General features: G+C 35.9%; 2 protein-coding genes across 3 annotated transcripts in view; one reads left to right on the top strand and one right to left on the bottom strand.

The window, feature by feature from the left end:
* The window catches only part of LOC132098750 (calcium/calmodulin-dependent protein kinase type 1D-like), a 57,279-nt gene extending 39,094 nt beyond the window's left edge, over positions 1-18,185 (bottom strand). The window contains exon 1 of the mRNA XM_059504912.1: positions 17,680-18,185. Within this exon, the coding sequence (XP_059360895.1) occupies positions 17,680-17,777 (98 nt within the window). The 5' untranslated portion in view covers positions 17,778-18,185. The remainder of the gene's footprint in view (positions 1-17,679) is intronic.
* LOC132098752 (coiled-coil domain-containing protein 3-like) overlaps positions 1-23,091 on the top strand; it is an 81,727-nt gene that overhangs the window by 50,069 nt on the left and 8,567 nt on the right. The gene's annotated exons all lie outside the window — the stretch shown is intronic.

Genomic DNA, 23,091 nt, shown 5'->3' with positions numbered 1-23,091 from the left:
ACTTTTGGAAGATTCAACAGCAGTCCTGGGAGATAAAGGTAGTCAGAGAATTTCACTCTGTAAATGGGGTTGAGAAGTTGGCAGCTCTAACAAACACTGCAGCGTGACGTTACCAAAGTAAACTGTCTCTGACGTTACTCCGCCGCTCACAGACAGCAGCGTGCTCGGAGAGACAGCTGTCCTGGAGCTGCCCAGAACGGTGAATTACATTTGTTCGGAAGCATGGTTTGATGCAGACAATAACCAGTTTTCAATCCAACTCATTTGTATTTAGGGATGTCAATATTCGATAATTTCCATGATCGATCGTCGTTTAAATTAATGATCAATTAATTACTTTAATGCTGCAAAATGCGTCTGCAGCGGTATTATTATTATGTGCTAAAGCCACTTGGAAAAAAAGCTTTCTCACCCGAATTAAAGGGGTTTTAGTCTGAATAAAATGCTAGTAGCAGGACTGTAAAATTAATAGATGTGATTATGATCATTTGATAAAATGAAGAGAGCGCGCCATACGTTGGAGATCATTTTACTTTGTTGACTGTTTCTCGTCAAGGAGACCGCTGAATGCGCCTCTTTAAATGGTTTCGTGGTGCTCGTTGTTGTATTTTAAAACGCATCTGCAATGTTTTCAAATGACACACTATAGTAGTGGTGCAACGGATCATCATTGATCCGTGATCCGTTCGGATCAATATCTTCGGTTCGGCACACACGTGACCCGCGGATTGATTTATGAAAAAAAAAAAGTTGCGCATGTTCAGTCCACACTCAGTGGTCATGGCGAGCGGAGGAACGGAGGAGCTTGAACGGCCCGCGCATTTTGGATTCCCTGTCAGATATAATGATGAGGAAATAGGTGAAATAGAGTGAAAATATTGTGCCAGATCTTTATGAACAGGAGAAGAAAACAGTTGTGGATGAACTATCCCGAGCATCCTCTGTTGCGCTCACGACAGAAGGGTGGACGTCCAGGGGGACGGAGAGCTCTGTGATAACTGCTCACTTCATCACAGCACACTGGGAGATGAGAAGTCGGGCTATTGTGTTAAAAAGAAGATATTATGTGCACTTTAAGTTGATTTCATATATTTAAATTTAATAATTAAATGTTAATAAAAAAAGACAAAACTTATGTTTATTTGTCTTGGCCTTTTTTTTTTTTTTTTGCTGATCCGAAAAATGATCCGATCCATACGAGGACGAGCGAGCGCGGGTTTGACTAGATGTATTTGGAGGTTATTGCTCACGTCTCGTTCTGCACATATCCAAATGTTTCCATATTCGCAATGTATGTGAATGTTAAACTATAATATTTTTTATTTATTTAATGTAAACTAGACGATAAAGATCATCCTCTTCACATGAGCAAAAACCTCCTTGGCATAACAGCAGAGTGGACCAGTATACTACGGTCTATTTAAACTGACCAGTGTAACCTTTTAAATGTTTGGTTGACTGTACTTTATTTTAATAATGAACAGACTGCGATGTAAGTTTGAAATTAGAATGCATTTATACCAAACACAAATGTTGCTGGTTGCTAGTGTGTTTGCAGCACTACTGTTATTTATTTTTTATATATTTATTTTTTTATATTTTTCAGATTTTTATTTTTAAAATTGTATTTATTTAAATGTATATTTAAGTTTACATTTATGTTCCAACAAACTTGAAAAATTCTACTTGATAAATGCTCTAAAACTTTTATGTAAATGATTGACTTTTATTCATATATATATATATATATATTACCTGTTTTATATATTTAATACTTGGTCAGTTTTTTTATTTTGTTTGGTTAACTTTGGATAGATTTTTTATTTTAATACCGTGCAGTGCACAAAATTAAGATTCGAGAGATGGTTCAAGTCAGTGCTCAATAAATGATGATAAGTTTAGAAATGTTGTGCATCCACTTATTATTAGTGTGAAATTTTTGCATGCAAATGAAGGGGAAAACTTCAAGATATCGGCCCTAAAAATCGGCAGCACACATCGGCCATCGGCTGACCCTGACCTCTAAACATCGGCATTGGCTATAGAAAAACCCATATCGGTCGATCTCTATTATATAGATATCAGAATTTGATGTAAGCATGTTGCTATGCTAACGATTCAATAAGCATAAACACATAGTGCACACAATTATTGGATAAAATAATCAATTAATACCTGGATTTTTAGATAATCACCATTCATCTTGACCTTTTCACCATCTTTGGATTGTTTTCACAAATCTTGTTGCAGTGCATTCTGAGATTGCATTTGTGTTAAAGATTCATCCGATGCTACTTGAATTTGTCCAAAACAACACCTTATTAGGCAACTATATTTTGGTTCAGAGCGTTGCCTGAATCTCGAGTTAACTTCCTCATGTCTCATATTTCATGGCACGGCAGAGAGATAGAAGCTTTATCTGATGAACGTGAGTGATAGAGAAAAAGAAGGAAATCAGTCAGAGTAATAGCCTGCCCGGGAGCACGTAGACCCCTTTATGAGAGAGAGAGAGCGAACCAGCCTAAGATACCCTAGAGAAATCACACAGAGAGCATGCTGGGATACTGTGGAGGTGATTTAAACGTGTTGTTGTCGATGGTTTGAGCCAAGCAACTATAATACCAATGCACAAATTCCCTCAGTATTGTTAATTAATCAGTCTTAATATTGTTCAAACTTTGGATTCCAGATTAAAGCGACCGCCTATGGGCAAGAATTAAACTTTGGCTTCTAATTCATGTCGCACAGACAGAATTAATATCATTGTTCCTTCTGCAAGAGGAGTAGAGTAAGAGAGTGGTGACAGACCTCACTGCAGTCCAGGACCAACATTAAGACCAGCACAACTCAAGGACAAAAACCTGCTGCCGATCCGGCTACACAAATGGGACATGCACATACAAGACACTTACATTAAAAGTCACTTTATTTAGACCCCGTCTGAGGGGACAACCTGTAATGGAAGTAGGTCTCTCATGAAACGTGGCCAGAGAGAGAGAATGGGAGGGAGAAAGAGGTGATGTGGAAAGAGAAGAATAATGAAAAAGAAGCCTTTGAAAGGACTGAGGCAAACAAAGACTTTTCAGTCTCCAAAGATAGACTGTGTGTTACCAGAACATTTATCAAAAGACAAACAAAACACCCATTTACATACAAAATCAGTTTAAAATGAGTCTTTCGCTGACATTTGCTATTCCTAGCTGGAGATTTCATACTCAGTAACTCAAGAACTTTATAACTCTCTATCATTAATTATTAACTGTCTGCTATAATTATTAGACTATTATTCATCAGTTCTGTGAACATGACCCTACAGTTAGAAATTATTCAAGAGTGTTTTCTACTAGAATACTGAGGACAATCATATGTCATTCATATACTCTAAAAAGCATTTAAAACACTTAAGTCACATTTAAAATGTGCAAACAGTCATTGCCTTAGATAACACAATATAAAACAAAAGTTATTTTGATGAAAAAGCACATACAGTAAGCATACTTTCTTTGCACACAGGTACACAGGTTTTCAATTATGAAAAATAAATTACTGTTTCAAAATTAAGAGTATTGTTACACTTTGTGAAATGTGACCCATTTGCTTGCAGATGCCACTTGGTTTGATATTTTGCCATTTATTTAAATGAAATGCACTCATTTTGAATGTGGCTTAAATATTTTGAGTCATGCAAACAACATTTTGATATTTAATGTCTTACCTTGTTTTCCATAAATCGTAAACATCTTTAAAACAAGATACATTCACATTACAAGCAAATTGCACAAAATATTATGAATAATTTGTCTCGTTCTATTGGAAAGCTTTCCAACTTGTTTTAAAATTAACATGAAATTGCACTCACAACCTATAATAGAGCAATAGTTGAATTTAATGATTTAGAATTGATTGGATTATGAAAATTCATCACTTTAAGTGGTAGGAGGGAATGTCATGTGTCAATGTCAAAACACAGATATTGATTATCAGTAGGATTGTTTGCAGTTTTGTTTAGTTAATGTAAGGAGCTACAACATGGTTTAGTGGTGGCTAGTGCAAAGGTATGTAGACCATCTGGCATTTAACACTGAGGTGATGACTGAGCTTTCAGATATCTGGGGTCAGTCCCCCCCGGAGGCCATGCTGACATCCCTCTCGCTCAGCAGGTCAGCTTGTGTCCTGACTAAACTGGGTGACGACCGCTGCTGCAGCTTGCATGCTCATTGTACTAGGAAAAATTGACAAAATATTGCAGAATGCTGCTAAACTCCAGCTGTGTTTCCTCATGGGAATGTGTGGGGGGTGATGAACACAATAAAGAAAATGAGAACTATTGCAACCAACGACTTCAGTACCTGCCACTAAACCATTCTTGGTACTCAGGCCCACACATTAGTCACTTAGAGTACCACCGAATTTGCATAAATGAATGAAGTTTCTAATGTTCATAAATGGTTTTGTGGCATAAATTTTGCTTTACTTTTCGCTAAGTACTTGACGCATCAACCAATTTTAGCCTCACTTGTTATAACTAAGTTGCCTCTAATGCCATTTTAAGTAGTAAATGCACATTATTCATTTTAAAATCTATATTTTTTCTTTTGTATAATTTTGAACTGTGGATTTAAATGGCTTTGTAATTGCAAAGCTGCTTTGCTAGAGATTACATTGCTGGAAAGTTACTGTGATTTTAAAGAGGAGGTCTGTGACATGTTCTGCCCTGTTCTCTGGGTTTCCACATGGATTAGGCCACGCTCACAACGGGGATCCTGTGATGGAAAGAGTCTCTGCTGCTTGAGTCTCATCAAAGAGCAGGGAGAACTGGGATCAATTATGACAGACCAGAAAAAAGGGAGGGTGACAGCAGCTGAGAATGCTGGGAACACATTAACAGCTGATTGTAAGCAGATTTTTAGCATTTTATTTTTTATTTATTTTGAGAAAATAGTATAGAAATCTACATAAATATAAAACAAAACGTTAAAAACTAAAATCAATAGTTTAATGATAAAAATGGGTTAAGGCATCATAACATTTAATATGCACATTATGAAAAAAATATTAAAACATTTTCAGTTGTCAAACAATCAGTTATTTTAGTATTAAGTTATTTTAATATTAAATACTGGTCGACTGATATGTGTTTTTGGACAGCTGATGCCAATGCCGATGCTGATATCTTGTAAAGCAGGGGGCTGATAGCCGATATAAAGCCGATATGATTTTTTTAAATGATTTTAAGAGATTATTAGAGCATTGCGTTAGCAAGCGCAAGGTTGGGGGTTCGAATCAGGCAACACATGAGAAAATTGTTAGCCTGAATGGAATGTAAGTCGCTTTGGATAAAAGCGTCTGCTAAATGCATTAAAAAAAATGCATAAAAATTATTATTAATATTTAAGAAATTTAAAATCATTTGTCAATGGATTGAAAAATAAATGTGTAAAAGAAACATGCTTACACTTTAGATGACAATATTTTTCACAAATAAATAAATATTTTATAAAAATATAATTAAAAAGAAAGTAAACACTGTAACCAACAGGGAATCACTATTCTCCGAAGTTTGTGTGCACTGGGAATCATATTTTTCAAATAAAGCCAGGGTAACCCTCATTTTACATACAGCACACAGTGAAAATGACATGAACATGACAGTGGGCAAATGCATAAAGCACAGCAAAATTTGAAATCACGAGTTTATAGTTTAAAGCATTCAATTCACACGGACTGACCATCACACAGAGAATACGTGATCATGCTGGATAAAAATGCACACGTTACAAGATCTCACAGCTGGATTTGACTTAAGCCCCATTCACACCAAGAACGGTAACTATAAAGATAACTATAAAGATAACTATAAAGATAACGATATTAGCGTCCACACCAGCGAACGATATCATCTATTTATTATGAGCGCACGTGCGTCTACCGCTTTAAATCCTCGAGCTCGTTACAGCAGAGTGGATTCTGATTGGATGTCAATGTTTGTTTTGTTCATCAGCTGGAAAAAAATCGTTCTGAAAATGATTCCAAGGATACCGTTTCTCTATGCCTTTATCGTTATAGTTGTAGTGTGGACTTTAATATTGAGAACGATATTTAGAACTATATCTTTATCATTATCTTTATAGTTATCGTGCTTGGTGTGAACGGGCCTTAAGTTTGCAAGGTTTGTGATATTAAATGTTCATTAGTCATTCATAGATTTGTTTAAATTATATAAATGCATATTTGCTTAATGCTGACGGCAAACGAGAAAGTATTATAATGTTTGCCTTTCTATTACTTATAGACCTAATATAAAAGCAATCATTATAATACTTTCTGTATACATTAATTTCTTTGTTTAACCATTCTATCTGATTATTAGACTTATATCCATGTTAGACAGAAGTGTTAATGACGATGACGAACAAGAGAGAGAGAGTGAGCACTGCATGTGCTTAGGCGCTGCCGCTCTCAGCGCCATCAAAATAAAAGTCCTGCCTCGAACACATTGGCCAAGCAGAAAAACGTAGCGGTCGATGCTGATATTTGAAAAATAGGCCTTGGCAATATATCGGTCGACCACTGGTATTAGGTTAACAATTCTTGTCCGTAATCTCAATTTAGTACATTTTAAACATTGTTTGGTTTCTTGCGGACCCTGATTGCAGGTGGACAATGATTAGAGCTTGTTATTTTCACAAGTACTTTCTTGTGGTTTGCGCAACAGACTGTCAGTTAGCAAACTATGAGTGGTCCGTGAGGCTGAGACTACTCTAATCCTCTGTTTCTTCTGCAATCTCTTACAACGATGCACTCAGAATCAGCACAGGGCTTAGTTAAAGCCCAAGCAGATAATGAACAGGCTGTTCCAAAATGGTCTTTTTATTTAGCCTAGTTCACTTCCAGTGTCCTTTCCAATATACTTCACACTAAGCTTCACCGCTGTCTTCCAAGCAGACAGTCTGTTCACCAGCAATGATGACTTTATACCATAGCTCTAATCTCGTTGTAGGCCAGTCCTGGATTATCAGAGATAGTGATAAAGGAAAACAACTTGATGCTTGTGAAAGAATTTAAGGTTAAGGTTGATACAGATTACTGTGGCTAATGTAACAGACTTAAATTGCTGCACTATTTGTCAGTAGGAATCAAGGAGAATGGCAAATCCCTAAGCCAATAGGTTACATAAAGAACTATATTCCAACTGGTCCAAAACCTGGTCACTATTTATTAGGTTAATCCTAAAATAACGGGCAGTTCTTGTGTCCAAGCTTCATGCTCATGAGCGCGTTGATTGAGTGAAGATAATCGCAGTAATGAACGCTAAAAGCTAATGTAGGGAAAGAATCTCTTTATTCTCTCCTCTAGTGTTGCACGGTGCACCGATACTTCAAAAGTATCGCGATTCTCGGAAATTAAAAAGTCACGATTCCTAAATGTATTAGTATCGATGCTTCAAATTATCTGCGTTCCAGATTAGTAATAGACGTATTTCATGTTGGTGTGTGAAACGCACGCTTCCAGTGCCTCCCTATGGACGTCAGTTTTTTCTCCTCACGCAAGCAGCAAAAAAGCTGCAGCTGTCATGTGACAAACACTACAGCGAGATGGCTGCATTAGTGGCTTTACTAAACTGATTTGGCTTTACTAAAATGTGTGCATAATCGCATTAAATAGTTTAAATAAGTTGTTCAGATGAACAAAGCACAAGGTTTTCTTGCATAATTAAGATTTTAATTGTTTGGTCAGACAGTTCATATATAATATTCACATTAATCGGGGATTAAACGTGGAGTTATGTTCTGTAATTTAAATATGAAAACGAGCGTATCTGCACAGCACCTATAACTGCGCTTTGTATCTGCTGATTGCTGATCGAGATTTACATGCTTGGCTCACTGGCCCTGTATACTCATTCATTTCGTTCATAAACGAGATGTATCAGTTCATTCAGTTCACAACATTCAACAAATCACATGCTCCGTCACATCTTGAGTAACTCTTTGACAGGATGAAACAGTTCACAGAGCTGTTCACGAGCTGCGCATGTGCTGCTAATAGCGCCGCGCTCGCGCGCTGCTGTGGAGGGAGGAACTTCAGTGAACGAGAAATATTGAGAAATATAGAAGTATTTTAAGGTTACAATACGAAGGTCTAAGTAGCAACGTATCTTCCGTGATGTCCCCGATGCGCGGGTCGGGGTGGGTAAAGAAATTTGACTTTATTTGTGGGCTGGGGCGGGCCAAATAATTTCATAAAAGTGGGACCCGCGGGTTGGACAGGAACCCGACCCGCGCATCATGTGCGAGCACAAGTGATACTGTGGCCGCCGGTCCACGACTGGTAGAAAAAGATGACGCTCAATAAAGTTTTCTCCTCGGAAAGAAAAGGTTGCACAACTGGCAGAATAAGTTACAATATCTGAAATATTGATATTTGCTTTTTTTTATTGAATGCCATTGCTTAAATTTATATTATTTATCTTTTGACATTTAATCTTCTGAGTTCAGAAACATTGTTTAATATAATCGCTGTTCATATTTTTATTCAAAGTTCAGAATCAAGATAAATTTATTACTCTTATGTTTCTTATGATAACTGAGATAATGCTGCTAAATGTATTCTTTCTTTACCTTGAATGTCATTGCTCTAATTTTTTATATTTTCATATTTCATATTTTGTTCAAATGTTTAATATATCTGCTGTTCATATGTTCATTAATTAGTGTGTTATATGATTAGAATGTTGTCCCGGTTTTAAAATAAAGCAGAGCAATGAAATTTGAGAGTGTATTTTCCCTTTTCAGGAAAAGTATCGAGAAAGTATCGAAATCGGAATTCTTGACAAGGTATCGTATCGAAACAATAATTTTGGTATCGTGACAACACTACTCTCCACCTATTTTTGGCATCAAGTATTCTGAAAGAGATGCTTCGAAATAGGAGGGGCTATTAAGGACAATAATTAATTTACAAGAATGGAAGCAACAACAACAGCTATGTGCTATACACATATATGCGCACTTTGCAGGGATTTTTTTTATTTAATGTAAAAACTGACTAGTATTTAAATGAGAAAACCGCTGCTACAGTGTTTTAAAATTACAGTCTAAAGAGAAATCCTTGCTGCTTTCATGCACGTTCCAATTGTCCATGCTGTCGTCTTACAGTTACAGTTACAAACCCACTAATCACAGGCATATTATACCTGCTACACAACAAGCAGGGCATAATTAATGACTCACATATGTTTGAAGGGGCTGCAAAGTGTCGATAAAAACATTGCCAGGGAAATGCTTTCCTGCCTAATGGACTTGAAAGGTGTGTCAGTGAGTCTAATCCTACTTGAAATGAGCAGTGTGAAGTGCTGTGTGCGTGGGCTGGTTCTGCTTTCAATGCGGAAACGTCCCAAAAATGATGACAGGGTGTTCATATAAAGGTCATTCAAGGAACTAAACTAATGTCTGTTATAGTCAGTATTTTAGTTCCCAGATATAATCTCAACTGCTAAGAGATAACCACAATCTTAATTGATAAGATATTACTGTTTGGTTACCAACATTCTTCAGAATATCTTCTTTTGCGTTCAACAGAAGAAAGAAATTCATACAGGTTTGTAACAACACCTGTGCCTCGTTTTAATATTTAAACATATAAATGTAAGGAATTATTATAATTAAACGTGCAGTACGTAACGTTACTCATGTTTATTCAACGAAGCCTTTTTGAAAATCGATCAGTTTTAAAATTTTGGCGAGTCTCCAAAAATAAATAAATGTATGGGAAACACATCCCGAAGCACAACCACCTGACCCCAACTTCAGTCTACACATCACCTTGACTTTAACTGCGTTTTTGAAAGTGGGATGAATTAATGCACATAAGTCAAGATCATGTTCCATGAAGATATTTTGTAAATGTTTTACTGTAAATAGAACTTAATTTCTGATTAGTAATATGCATTGCTAAGAACTTTATTTGGACAACTTCAAAGGATATTTTCTCAATATTTAGATTTTTTTGCACCCTCAGATTCCACCTTTTCAAATAGTTGTATCTCAGCCACATATTGTGATATCCTAATAAACGATACATTAATTGAAACATTATTTATTCAGCCTTCAGTTGATACATCAATCCCTTTTCGAAAAACCGATACTTAAGACTGGTTTTGTGGTCCAAGGTCACATTTAGTCTAGACCTACATCATGTTCACACAGCGCATACAATACCTCTATACTTCCGATTTCTCCCAATATGGGGACAGCAGACTTGCCAGTCAATAAATGAAAAAGAAAAAGTAACTGGCGTTACCTTTTGAAAAAGTAACTCAAGATATTTTCTTGTAAATAAAAAAGTAATGCATTATTTTACCAGTTACTTGAAAAAAGTAATCTGATTACATAACTCACGTTACTTGTAATGCGTTACCACCAACACTGTACAGTATATATAGTTTGAAGTAGAAATATTTAAAAAATATATTTTTTTTAATTTTTATTGCATCCCTAGAGTTTCGTAATGTGCTCCTTGGGGGAAAATAAGTAATCCTCAAGCCCTGGATCCTCAAAATGAGATTATTTGTAAAGCAGTTGCATTATAATGTAACTTAATCAAATGCAACAGAGGCAAGCTGAAGTCTATAGAAACACATAAGACTGTTTGTGGGTGGTGTGTTGTTGTGCCCATGTTGTTAGCAGCAGAAGGGATTTGGGCATAATCTCATTCAGAATCTGCCTGCTCTTGTTAAATGAACAAGCTTTGCTGATAAACATTGGTGACACGAGTACAGACGGTCATCCCCTTGGCTGAAAGCGATGGCAGGAACCAGACCATACACTCGGATGAACAGAAGAGTGAGTGAGCCAGCCAAAGACAGCAGAGCTTGAGGAGAGACGGAAGAGAGCGGATAATCTCCAGACGGGTTTCCTCCACAGTGAATCCCATTTGCTTTGATCCATGCAGATTAATCCGGCACTAATGACCTCAAAGCCAAACAATTTACAGAGTTATTGTGAAACTTCCTGCAGACTAGCTTGTCAACATGTACTTGATGAGGCGACATTCATGAAGATTCCATCATGTAGTTTCTCTGTTAATACCTAACGGACACTCGTGCCACAAGCATTGATAGCACATAACAGATGGTTGTGTGAGCTGCACACATGGGGGGATCTATTAGAGTGTTCACAAGATGTTTGCATCAGAGGAAACTTGCAAAACTGTGCATGGTTTTGTTCTCTAAAACAGATTGTGCCACAGGGGCCAGTTTAAGAGAGAAGGAACTTTGAAAGGAATTTCTTGCAAAGCTGTCAACCTCTTCTGACCCGGAATCAACAAGAAACTTTTCTGAACAATTTGGATTCATTCAGAAAGTATTTTATACTGAAAAAAGTACAGACTTCATCTTTAAGCATATTTTCTGTAACAGTAAGCGCAACTTCTCCTTTCTGAATGCAGACATCGGAAAGCTGAAGTTTACACATTGGACAGCTGACTCAGGATCTCAAGCTAACCACATCATTGAACAGCCGTTGGGAACACTTTCCCAGACATGAAGACACAGTCTCTCGCAATAACAAAATCTTTCAGTTTCAGCACTGCAAAAACTTTTTCTTTCTATATTCTTGTTTTCCAGTATAAGTATCCCAACATCCTTGAAATAATCCACCACTGTTCAAAATGTGAAGAAATTAATAGTTTATTTATTAAGGATGCATTATATATTTACCATTTATCAAACGTGATGGTAATACTTTTACATTGTAACAAAAAAAAAAATCTATTTCAAACAAGTGCTGTTATTTAAGATTTTCTATTTATCAAAGTATCCTAAAAAAAAAAAATATATATATATATATATATATATATATATATATATATATATATATATATATATATATATATATATGAAGCAGTACAAAGTTTTCAATATTGATAATAATAAATGTTTTTTGAGCATCAAATCAGCATATTAGAATGACATCTTAAGGACCATGTGACACTGAGGACTGGAGTAATGGTGCTGAAAATTCTACTTTCCCATCAGAGGAATAAATGAAATTTCAAAATATATTCAAGTAGAAAACTGTTATTTTAAATAATATTATAAATACTATTTCACAATATTACTGTTTTACTATATATTTTTGTTTTTGTTTAAATAAATGCAGCCTTGGTGAGCACAAGACACTTCTCCAAACCCTAACCCTAACTGTATAAACTACAAACTAAAGAATGTACTTACATAAAGACAACTAAATCAATAAATCAAAATAAAGCAATTTGAAAAATTTGCTCTGAAGTTTTTAATCTATTTTGCAAACAGTATCTTAAAATCAGTAAATGTATCTATTTAAGGATGCTTATACTAATTTTAAAAAAAGATATTACTTTTGTAGTAAAAACTAAGAAATTTATATGACAAAATTAACATTTTGCTGCACCTGCCAATAGCTAAAACAAATATTTTTACAGATTATTAAGAGCATCTTGCATTATTCAACTAAAATGGCCATCTTATGAAGTTAGTATTATGTCTCTTACATTGGAATTTAAACCATACATTATACATTTATTTAGTCACCAATGCTTTATTTATTGCATTTGGCCCTTGAGTTCATTCTTCACCCAGGAAACAAATGTAATAATGACAAATACTAGCAGAGGCCAACAAAAACACTAGATGTCAGAAAAACTATATAACAGCAACGCAAACTAAAGACAAACTTAAAGGTGCACTCTTTGTTTCATTGGGTAATACTTTATGACAATAGTTATACAGTTCAATTTAAATGGACAAAAATGATTTAGTATTCCTTTATGTGACTTTCCTCACAACAACACAGGCTTTCCTCATCTGCGACCCAGCACAGCGAGTATCTGTGACAAGGAGATTATAATAGAATCTCATTTTGAACTCTGGCTCGCCCTGTAAAAGTCACTTTAATAGAGTACAGTGAGGAGGGATGGAGAAACAGAGGGATGAGAGAGAGAGAGAGAGAGACATTCTTAAATAGAGGACAAAGCCAGGAGCACAGGCCTGAAAATGGAGCAGGCAATTAAGGGCTTCATGGCCTCAATGTTTCCTTTCTCTCTCTCTCTCTCTTTTTTTTAATCTGTCCCTGCCTTTACTTTCTCTCCTCTAGAGTCATCTCACCTGGTGCATGTCATGGTTGTGGCTGGAGTTTTCTAACAGTAGCATGCTATACCTCACACACACACACACCTGTTGAGTGGTCACATGACCTCTTGCAACCTCTGGGCGCTTCACATACTGCATAATTCAGTTCAGAGAACAACACTGGAGGTGTTCACACACACAGAAGAAACACAACACTGAAATCCCATGTCCCCGAGCTACTAGGCAGAGTAGACAAGTCTATGTCTTCATATTCATAGTGTGGATTTGATATTATTGTTATTGTTAATGGACTTTGTTACGGCAAGCATCATTATTACTAATGCTCCAAGGGTTACGGATCTGAACAACTCCTAAATATTAAATTTAAGTGCATAATTTGTTACGGACATGAATGTCTTATGCATAAAATAAAAACTAAAACAATACAATAATAAGAAGGTGGGCTTTTCGACCTATGCTAACAAGCTAATGATTTTCACACTTTTTAAATTGTTTAATAACAAATTAATTAAAAAATAAATTATTTACTATATTATGAAATCATAAATAGTGACAGTTTCCAGTTTATAATATGCACCTTAAAGTTTTGCATAACATTTTTTGGTTGCACTTTATTTTACAGTACATGTACTTACATGTACTTATAGTGTACTTACAGTGTATTTATCTAAGAACGTTCTGGTAATACAGGGTAACTACACTGGGTAGGATTAGGTTTAGGGGTAGGTTCAGGGTTAGTACCTAGTTATTACATAGTTATTGTAATTACTATAATAAGTACATAGTATGTAGATGAGGAACAGGACTGTAAAGTAAAGTGCTACCAATTTTTTTTTTATTCTTTTGAAAGTCTGAGTCTCTTATGTTCACCAAGGCAAAATTTATTTGATAAAAAATTTAGTAAAAATCATAATATTGTGACGTTACAAATTAACTTATAATTTAATTTATTTTACAATTTAAAAATAACTGTTTTCTGTTTTCTTATATTTTAAAATAGATTTTATTCCTGTGTTGGCAAAAAAAAATTATCAGCAACCAAAAAAAACAAAACAAAAACACACAAATAAAAATCTTACTGGGTCCAAACCTAAAATAGTTATATTTTATTAATTTGTTCTATAATTCTTCTATTTTTTTATTGATATCTTTTATTTTAGAATTTTATTTTATAAATATAAATTCAGATTTCAAATGGGTCAATATATTAAGTTAAATATTAAAATAATTCTTAAATACTATTAAAATATTATATTAATTTAAATAATATTACATTAATATTAAAATATTAAAATATAACAATATTAAAAGTCATCTTATTTGGTGTTAATTTAACTGTGCCATCACAAAATGCAGATAATGTACAATAAAAATTTAACAGAACGCTTACTGAACAATACACAAGCCACCTCCAACTCACTGTAACAGTTAGTGTCACAGTTAGAGTTAGGTTGATGAAGAGGTTAGGTTACACAAGGTTTAAAAGTAGAATATGAGAGATGAGGAAATGATCCAGCACTTGCATACACAAACAGAACACAAAAGCTAGAAAAAGCAAGTGAACTCAGTCCTGTGTGGCCATTCAGGGCCAAACAAGCCAGAGCGTGAATGATTCATGTGACGCCAAGTGTGAGAGGGTCGGGAGAGGATGTGAAATAACCGAGGTCTCGGAGCAGAAACCGTTTGTGTTTGAAAACACACGGTTATAAAAAGCTGCCCATGCAGAGCCCAACTGTTGAATTTGACACATCCGTCAAGAATAAGGGCAGAAATACCCTACCCTCTGCCAGAAAAGCCAACACAGCTGTCGTTCTTCAGGAAAAGCCATGATAGAGCAAACTAAAGAGTTCTAAGTATGCTGCATATTTTCCTTGCCATTTTTGTACGAATTAATAATGTTCTCAAAGAAAATAATAACACTAAACTGTGAATGCAGTAAAGATTGGGCATGCTGTGTACTGGTTTATAATGGCCAGTTGGATGTCTGTGGGTGGATAAATAAAATCTGTGTGTAGCATGAGCGTGGGAGGAAAGGACCATACCATGCCAGCAGCAATTTTAAAAGGGGGAAAATGAAGATCAGCGAGACCCTCTTAATGGTATGCTTGAACGGGCCAGTCGGAGTTGCCATGACTCCTGTCTCTTGAGTTGCTATGACGGCAGCGTCTTCACATTGAGCTCAGATCCACCTAATCATAGGTTTAATAGATGAGTCCTCACAGACACAAAGCACTTCTATTACCAAATACTCCCTCAACTGACCTTGTTCAGAGTTTATTTACATCAGTGTATTCTTGTGACACCTTGTTCTTGCTACTGTAATTGTATATAAGTGTAGCATCACTGATTATAATGAGTATTTTGTATTTTGTCGTTGCTCACGTCCATTAGATGGGGTGTATTTTTTTTAGTGTTTTGCAGGCTGTGTATTCACTGATGGATATATATATATATATATACACAGTACAGACCAAAAGTTTGGACACACCTTCTCATTCAATTCATGGGGTGGTGTTGGCGCACGTGGATAAGGCACATGCCTTTGGTGTAAGAGACCCGGATTCGAATCCACTGTGAGACACCAATGTGTCCCTGAGCAAGACACTTAACCCCTAGTTGCTCCAGAGGCATGCGACCTCTGACATATATAAGCAATTGTAAGTCACTTTGGATAAAAGCGTCATCTAAAACGAATAAATGTAAATAAATGTGACTCTACAATTTTCATAGTCATGAAAATAAAGAAAACTCTTTGAATGAGAAGGTGTGTCCAAACATTTGGTCCGTACTATATATATATGAGAAGAGTTTGGTTCCAAAATGCAATAAATGCCATTTTCAGAAAAACTGAGTTTCTGCCAAAATCAGTACTAAGCAAATCTTCCCACGTCGTGACGTAGACATGTGTGACAGTCTGTTATTTATTGCGTGTTAATGATTCTTCTAATTATCCTGTATTTTCATTTGTTGTATGAGATTTCTGTGGGGTAGCAATTTGACAAATTCATGTAAATTAAATGTTCAATTAGTAAATGAATGATTGTTCTGATTTGCTGGTAAAAAATATATTAACGGCCAGTAAATTTTCTCAAGTCTGAGTTTTCTGGCAGATATGGCAAAATGTCAATTTTAGGACCTGTTTAAAGTATCACCATGATCACTAAATAAACCTCTTAGACGTGCATTATGAAATTTGGACACAATCTATTCACGGACTGTCTTCCTCCAGAGCAATAATCCAACTTGATTAATCCGACTCTCCCTTGGTTAGCACACAGAGATTAAATTACTGCAGTCAAAGCGAGCGGGCAACCCACTACAGCAAGTACAAATACTGTGCAGGCCTTTGAGGACGCACAACAAAAACATTGCATTGGTGTTCCTTGTACTATACTGTATGTTATGGCAGATGGGACATCGATTCATATTTATATGTCGAGAAGGCATTTAATATAACTAACTAAAAAGCTGAAAGCAAATCATTGTGTGGTGAATGAAAACATTCATGTAGGGTGATGCAAGTGGCTGCATACTGCGAAGCAGTCCCACAGTTTACCATCAATCACATGTGCATGACCACAGCTGCTGCAAAAGCACTGCATGTGGGGTAATGGAAACTGCCATGTCCCTTCATGCATTAAACAAAAAACCTTTACGTTGTTTCAATTTAAGCATGAAAAAACTTCACCAAAACACCTTCAGGGCATCAAAAATACAGTTTGTGCAGTACATAACTTACTCTTTGTTTATAGAAAATAAATAATAAGCAAACCACCATCAGAACACTTATGCTTGGAGGAAGACCTGTTGGAAAATCCAGTTTAAGCTGGAACATGGTGCAAAGGAAGTTTTATCACTAGCTACAGTGATCATATTGGACCGTAAGTAAGATTAATTTTACAGTTGTTTGTGATTGATTATAATTGATTGTTTACTAGTTCTGTTTACCAACAAAACAAGCAGAAATTAATTTATTCAGGTTGAAAACAAGCATTTATAGAATTAGATCTCCCTTACACACAATTTACTATAGTAACCATACACTGTAAAATGTTTACAATTATTAAAATATAACATCTTTGTTTCAATTGAACTCGTCACAATATTTTTGCTATTTATACTCGAATGTATGGGCTTCATAATTCAATTCCAAGTGGTCAAAAGTGTTCGTTTTATTTATTTTTTATGTTACTTAAAAAGGCAGTATTAAAAACTCTACTGTTGTTGTATTGTTATTAGCCACCAGTGCCATCAAAATGTTGAAACCAATATCATAAACCATTCCAAGACGATTCAGGCTATTGGTTTTAATTGGTTTTTAATTGGCCAAATTGGTAGACCAGCCAACAAGTCCCCAACCACCTCTGTAAAACGAGCAAACCAGATCAGCAGACCCATATGAGTTGTTTCAAGATATTAGTTATTTCAGTAGTCATAATAATATCTGCAGTAACTAAGGCGCAACTGTGGTTAACGTTACTATGGTGAATTCTCGTCAGTGTTTTCAGTTACAGCCGCATGTCAAAGCCAAAACAAAAGTTACTCACGTCCCGAGCACCTCCTTGAATTCAAACATCTCTTTGATATCATCGACCTGCTTCTTCCACGTGCAATCCCCTCCGGTCTCTCCGTTCTCCCGAGCCATGGCGGAAAAAAGCGGGGAGGACCGTAGATGGATATGTTAGCGCTGGAGATCCCCGGAGATTTCCCCCGCTTTCCCACGCTGCACTTCCTGCTCTCTGGTTCTCTTTCTTCCCTCGCCTTCCCTGGTCGTACTGTTGGCTAATAACCCCAGTGAGGATCTCCCGCCTGCGCTCGTCTCCCTCAAGCAGTTTAAACGGTTTGACGTAAATAGTTCGGAGAGGCGCGTGCGTGCGTGTCACCTTTGAGGGGTCTTAACGGCAACGGTGCGGGTTTATTCCGCCCCGCGCGGCTGCTGAATGTTGATCCCGCGCGGACTGATGCGCTGCATCCGTTGTTATGGCAATGAGGAGGGAGAGAGAGAGAGAGAGAGAGAGAGAGAGGAGGAGGAGGAGGAGGAGGAGGAGGAGGAAGATGCTCTGCTCCTTACCGCGCGACCTGACAAAAAGCAAATGCATAAGAAATATGGCAAGCCGTATTAACATTCAACTAACATGCATCTCTTGTGTGTGTTTTTTTCAACGAGCACTTACTAGTATTTTTAATTAATAAAATGTAAATAATTAACGTTGCTACTAGTATCTATCCCAGTTGCTAGAAGTAAATATTTTCATTGTTACTGGTAATAAATTCCAATTAGTATTCCAACTGCTACTGGTAACTATTCCAGCTATACCGACAGGCTAGTAGGCTACCGATTTAACTGACCATTTCTTAGTGTTCCTGTAGCTCAATTGGTAGAGCACTGCGCTATCAAGCGCAAGGTTTGGGGTTCAATTCCCCGGGAACACATGATATGATATGTAAAAATTGATAGCCTGAATGCACTGTAAGTCGCTTTGGATAAAAGCGTCTGCTAAATGCATAAATTTAATTTTTACATTTTAAATTTAAATTTTTTACATTTTAGTTATCGGTAGCCTATATATTCAGGTTTTTACCGAGCGGCAACCTCCCGCTCTCTCTCATGAAGCCAACAAGGAAGTGACTAAAAATGCAATTCATCGACTGGCCGCTTGAGGCTGGCTGCAGAAGGGAGTCAGTCCCATAGACTCCCCATGTTAAAATGCCCAACTTTACAGCAGAATAAATCATGTTTACAGCCTGGTTCGAAAAAATTATTTTGGTCCATATAGCAAATTTTGCCCTTCATGGCAACTGTGAGAGGGGTGAATTTTTTTTATAACTCATCTGTTTAAATTATATTAAGCCTTAAAGTTCTGCATAATTAAGGGCGTGGCACCGCTGCTGACACTGCTGTCGAGCTAGGTGGGTGTGGCTTCAGCAACCAGATCCCACCTTTTTGCCCATTTTCGATTGTCCGGGAGAGTCACACGGTGATGCGCTGCCAAAATAGCGATGACCTGCTCTGCACACTTTGAGCTTCAAAATCGCTCTTCAGGAGTCTACTGGTGATGTCACAGACACTATGTCCATGTTTTTATACAGCCTATGGTTTTTACCAGTTTCTTATGGGACAGTGAATTGTAGTAAGTACCCTTTTACCTCATTAGTAACTCTTTTTAATTCTACTTTTTTTTACATTTAACATTAAGTAAGCATTTACGCTTATGTTTCAGATAATGTGTGTATCATACATTAGTGTTTACCATTCAACTAAGAACATTGTTCATCAGAATTATTACTACTTAAATTTCAATCAAAAATCTAACTAATAAGATTAATATGTTACCAGTAATAACTGTATAACCATTGGTGTTTAATAGGTACTAGTGTTTATTCAATTAAGTACTCATAAAATGATTAGATACCAGAGGTGGAAAGAGTACAAAAATATTCTACTCAAGTAAAAGTACCATTACATTAATGAAATTTTACTTAAGTACAAGTAAAAGTACCAGTCTAAAAATCAACTCAAGTAAAAGTAAAAAGTAGCTCATTTAAAATTTACTCAGAGTAAAAATTACTTAGTTACATTTTAACAGTTGGAGGGAGTCAAAAATGGGACAGGCCAAGGGTGTCAAACTCAGTTCCTGGAGGGCCACAGTTTAGATATAACTCTAATTAAACATACCTGATCCAGCTAATCTAATAATTTAGGTTTATTTGAAAACTACATGATATGTGTGCTGGAGCAGGGTTAGAACTAAACTCTGCAGGGCTATGGCCCTCCAGTTTGACACCTCTGGGATAGGTCTATTAATCTCAAACTAGTTGTTTTTAATTAAAGGAATCAGTTATTTAGAATAATAAAACATTTGGGCTGTTACCAGGCAAATCAGTATCAACAAACTCATCTTTTAATGCAGAGGAAATGCAGAAGATTCATTGGAAGTGGCATTTAGATGTATTACACTGTTTAGTGCAGGACAAGAATGCATTTAACCTGCAGTTACAAATGCATGAATAATGTTTTGATATACAAGACATAAAATGTTGAATACTCATTTGAAATGATAAGAAATTAATTATTTTAAAAAAATCAAAAGATACTTTAAATGTGAAATTAAAATGGCCAGTATGTGTCAGCAAGTCACTGTTAATAAGTGAGTCATTGCGATTGAACCGAATCATTTAAACGTTTGATTCATTCAGGAACGAAACACTGTCACGTTGCTCAGAGACGGAAAACTGTGCTTTGGTGGCTGTGTTTGGAATTATTTTCTGTTGTAGAAATAGAGCTAAAAAAGGCAATATAATGTCTAAAACGCAAGTCTCTTAATTAACTTGTTTACTGAACTGTTATATATATGTATGTATGTATATATTCATGATGATTTTTGGAGGAAAAGACGGCATTCTTTGTGTGATTTTGATTTAATGTATGAAATTATATAAATATGTGAATTTTCTGCCCCTATATCTTCAATTTTGTGATCATTCTAAATGCATTTTAGGAGACTGAATCACACAGTGAAAGAACGCACTATAAATGCGCGCGCACATCATTAAAACAAAAAACATGATATTATCGCAGACGATATATATATATAGCACACTCCTCACCACTGTCTTTTTGGCTAATTTGTGCAAAACCTCTTGCTAAAATGTCAAAGCTTCATTTTAACCACCAATGCAACGATGCAATTATTTAGCTTACCTCTACATTCTTGCGAAGGGTTGATGTCTTGTCGAGATTTTATAAGCTGCTAGTTTGGTCTTCCTAGGCAAGTACAGCTTACACTGCATAATGGAGCATACATATGGCCAGGGGTTCACTTCATTTCCTTCGAGTTCAACTTCAGAATATGACGGGGTTTCGTTTTCAGCGGTGTCTGCACCACTAACGCCTGTTTTGTCCGTCTGCATCTTTCTTGTGATTTTAGTGCCAGTTTGCCCTCCTGCCCATTATTTACTGACTTAGATTAATGTGTTTTAAAATGTAGCGAAGTACAATACTTTAAACAAAATATACTTAAGTAAAAGTAAAATTACAGATTTAAAAAATTACTTTAAAAAGTATTAGTACACAAAAAAGCTACTCAATTACAGTAACGCGAGTAAATGTAATTCGTTACTTTCCACCTCTGGTAGATACTAGTACTATTGTAACTATAGAAAAAGTACTAGCTATGTAATAGTTATTAGTATAAATACCGCCAAAAGTTGAAATACATACTAGTTTGATGTGATACATACTGATATGTGAACCACACATCCTCATAGAAGTCAGTGGCAGAAAAATATAATTCTGCTACTCTTCAAAATGGAATAAGTATTATAATGATGGTTACAAAGGAATAAGTACTAGTATGACATAATTGATAAGGGACTACTAGAAGGAGCCATAAAATAAAATTAACTGGAAAATGAGTTTAATAGAGACTAGTCGCTACAATATGTACTAGTATCTATGGCAGGGGTCTCCAACATGCAGACCGTGTGGTGCAGAGCGAGAAACCGAGGATAAAGCGGCTTTCACACAGGACGCGGAAAGCGGTGCGCTATGAAACCCATTAATTTCAATGGCTTGCGCGTGGAAGGGCTTTTGTTGCTGCACCGTCAAAAGCGGTCAAAGTTTAAAATAGTGCAACTTTTAAGGTGTGTTTAACGATACACAGGTGTTTCCTTCAGTGAAAATGAAGCACATATAAAAGCATATTTTATAAAATGATCATGTTGCTATTTTCATTTGAAAATGTAACTTTCAGTGTAATACCTTTTCCAGTGCATGTGGCAAAGAGGTTTGCATAGGCTACTTGAGGAAAGAGGGTAGTACTAGAAATGCAAACAGTAAAATATTGTGTGTGTACAGTAAACAGGTGTATACGTGTGTGTGTGTGTGTGTGTGTGTGTGTGTGTGTGTGTGTGTGTGTGTGTGTGTGTTTGAGAGATAGAGAGAGATCATGAAGACTTGTATTTGTATACCCTCGTTGGAGGCTGAGACCCAAATTCATTCAGTCTGCCATATTTTTGTTCAGACAGATTTTTGTTGTAAATCTTGATGGAAAATATTCTACCTTGTTATCAGCAGTGTTGAGATTTGTAGAATGCACATTAAGATGTAGAACTGTTTATGGAGCAGATAAAATTTTATTTATCATTCTGACTTAAAAAAAAAAAGATTTAAAGGCTGTTATGTTATGGCTTTATCAAAACTTTATCAAAACTTTATTTGAACATGTAGTACATGTCAATAGATAACCTGTTATGAATATTTTTTGTTCGTTTAAAATCTGGCCAAAATGTTTTATTTCACTGTTTAGGCTGATCTAAGATATATAGTTAATTAAACTGAAAAAGATAGTATTGGATTGTTTTCTTGTACTTAAAAATATATTTTAGTAACAAAGTTCTAAGGAATAAATGTTTAAATGGCTTGCCATATGAGAAAGTAGAAGAGAGGAGGAGGAGAGACCTTGTGGCTGTGTGGATTGTTCGCATTGCACCAAAAGCGTGCTCAGGTCCAACTGAAAAAGACATGCACCTGTTCAGATAAATTATTTTTTAAAAAAGTCTAAACTCTCAGGGTACCCTGTAGGAAATTAAAATCATTTCAATATAGATGCATTATGGGACATGGAAGAAGAAGATATTAATCATAGTTAATAGTTACTCCATTTTAAAGCAACATAGTCAAATCGGTTAGGCAAAATAATTTAGACAAAATCAAGGTAAAACAACACTTTGGCACATATGGTGGCACCTATTAGCAGGCTAATGATGATAGTAGTGCACAAACTAGCTTTAGAGTTCTAAACATGCCTGTGTTTATCAATAAAGTACACTTAAAATTAATGTATTGCTGTTAACCAACACATCAAGACTTGAATACAAATACAAATTAACACAATTGTACAGTCATAATAACATAATTTACCTCAGCTGGTAAATAAGGTCAGCATGCTGCCACGTGA

This window comes from Carassius carassius, chromosome 22, assembly GCF_963082965.1.
Source record: "Carassius carassius chromosome 22, fCarCar2.1, whole genome shotgun sequence".
Classification (NCBI taxonomy): Eukaryota; Metazoa; Chordata; class Actinopteri; order Cypriniformes; family Cyprinidae; genus Carassius; species Carassius carassius.
The sequence above is the reverse complement of the archived record's forward strand: the minus strand, read 5'-3'. Positions and strand labels throughout refer to the sequence as shown.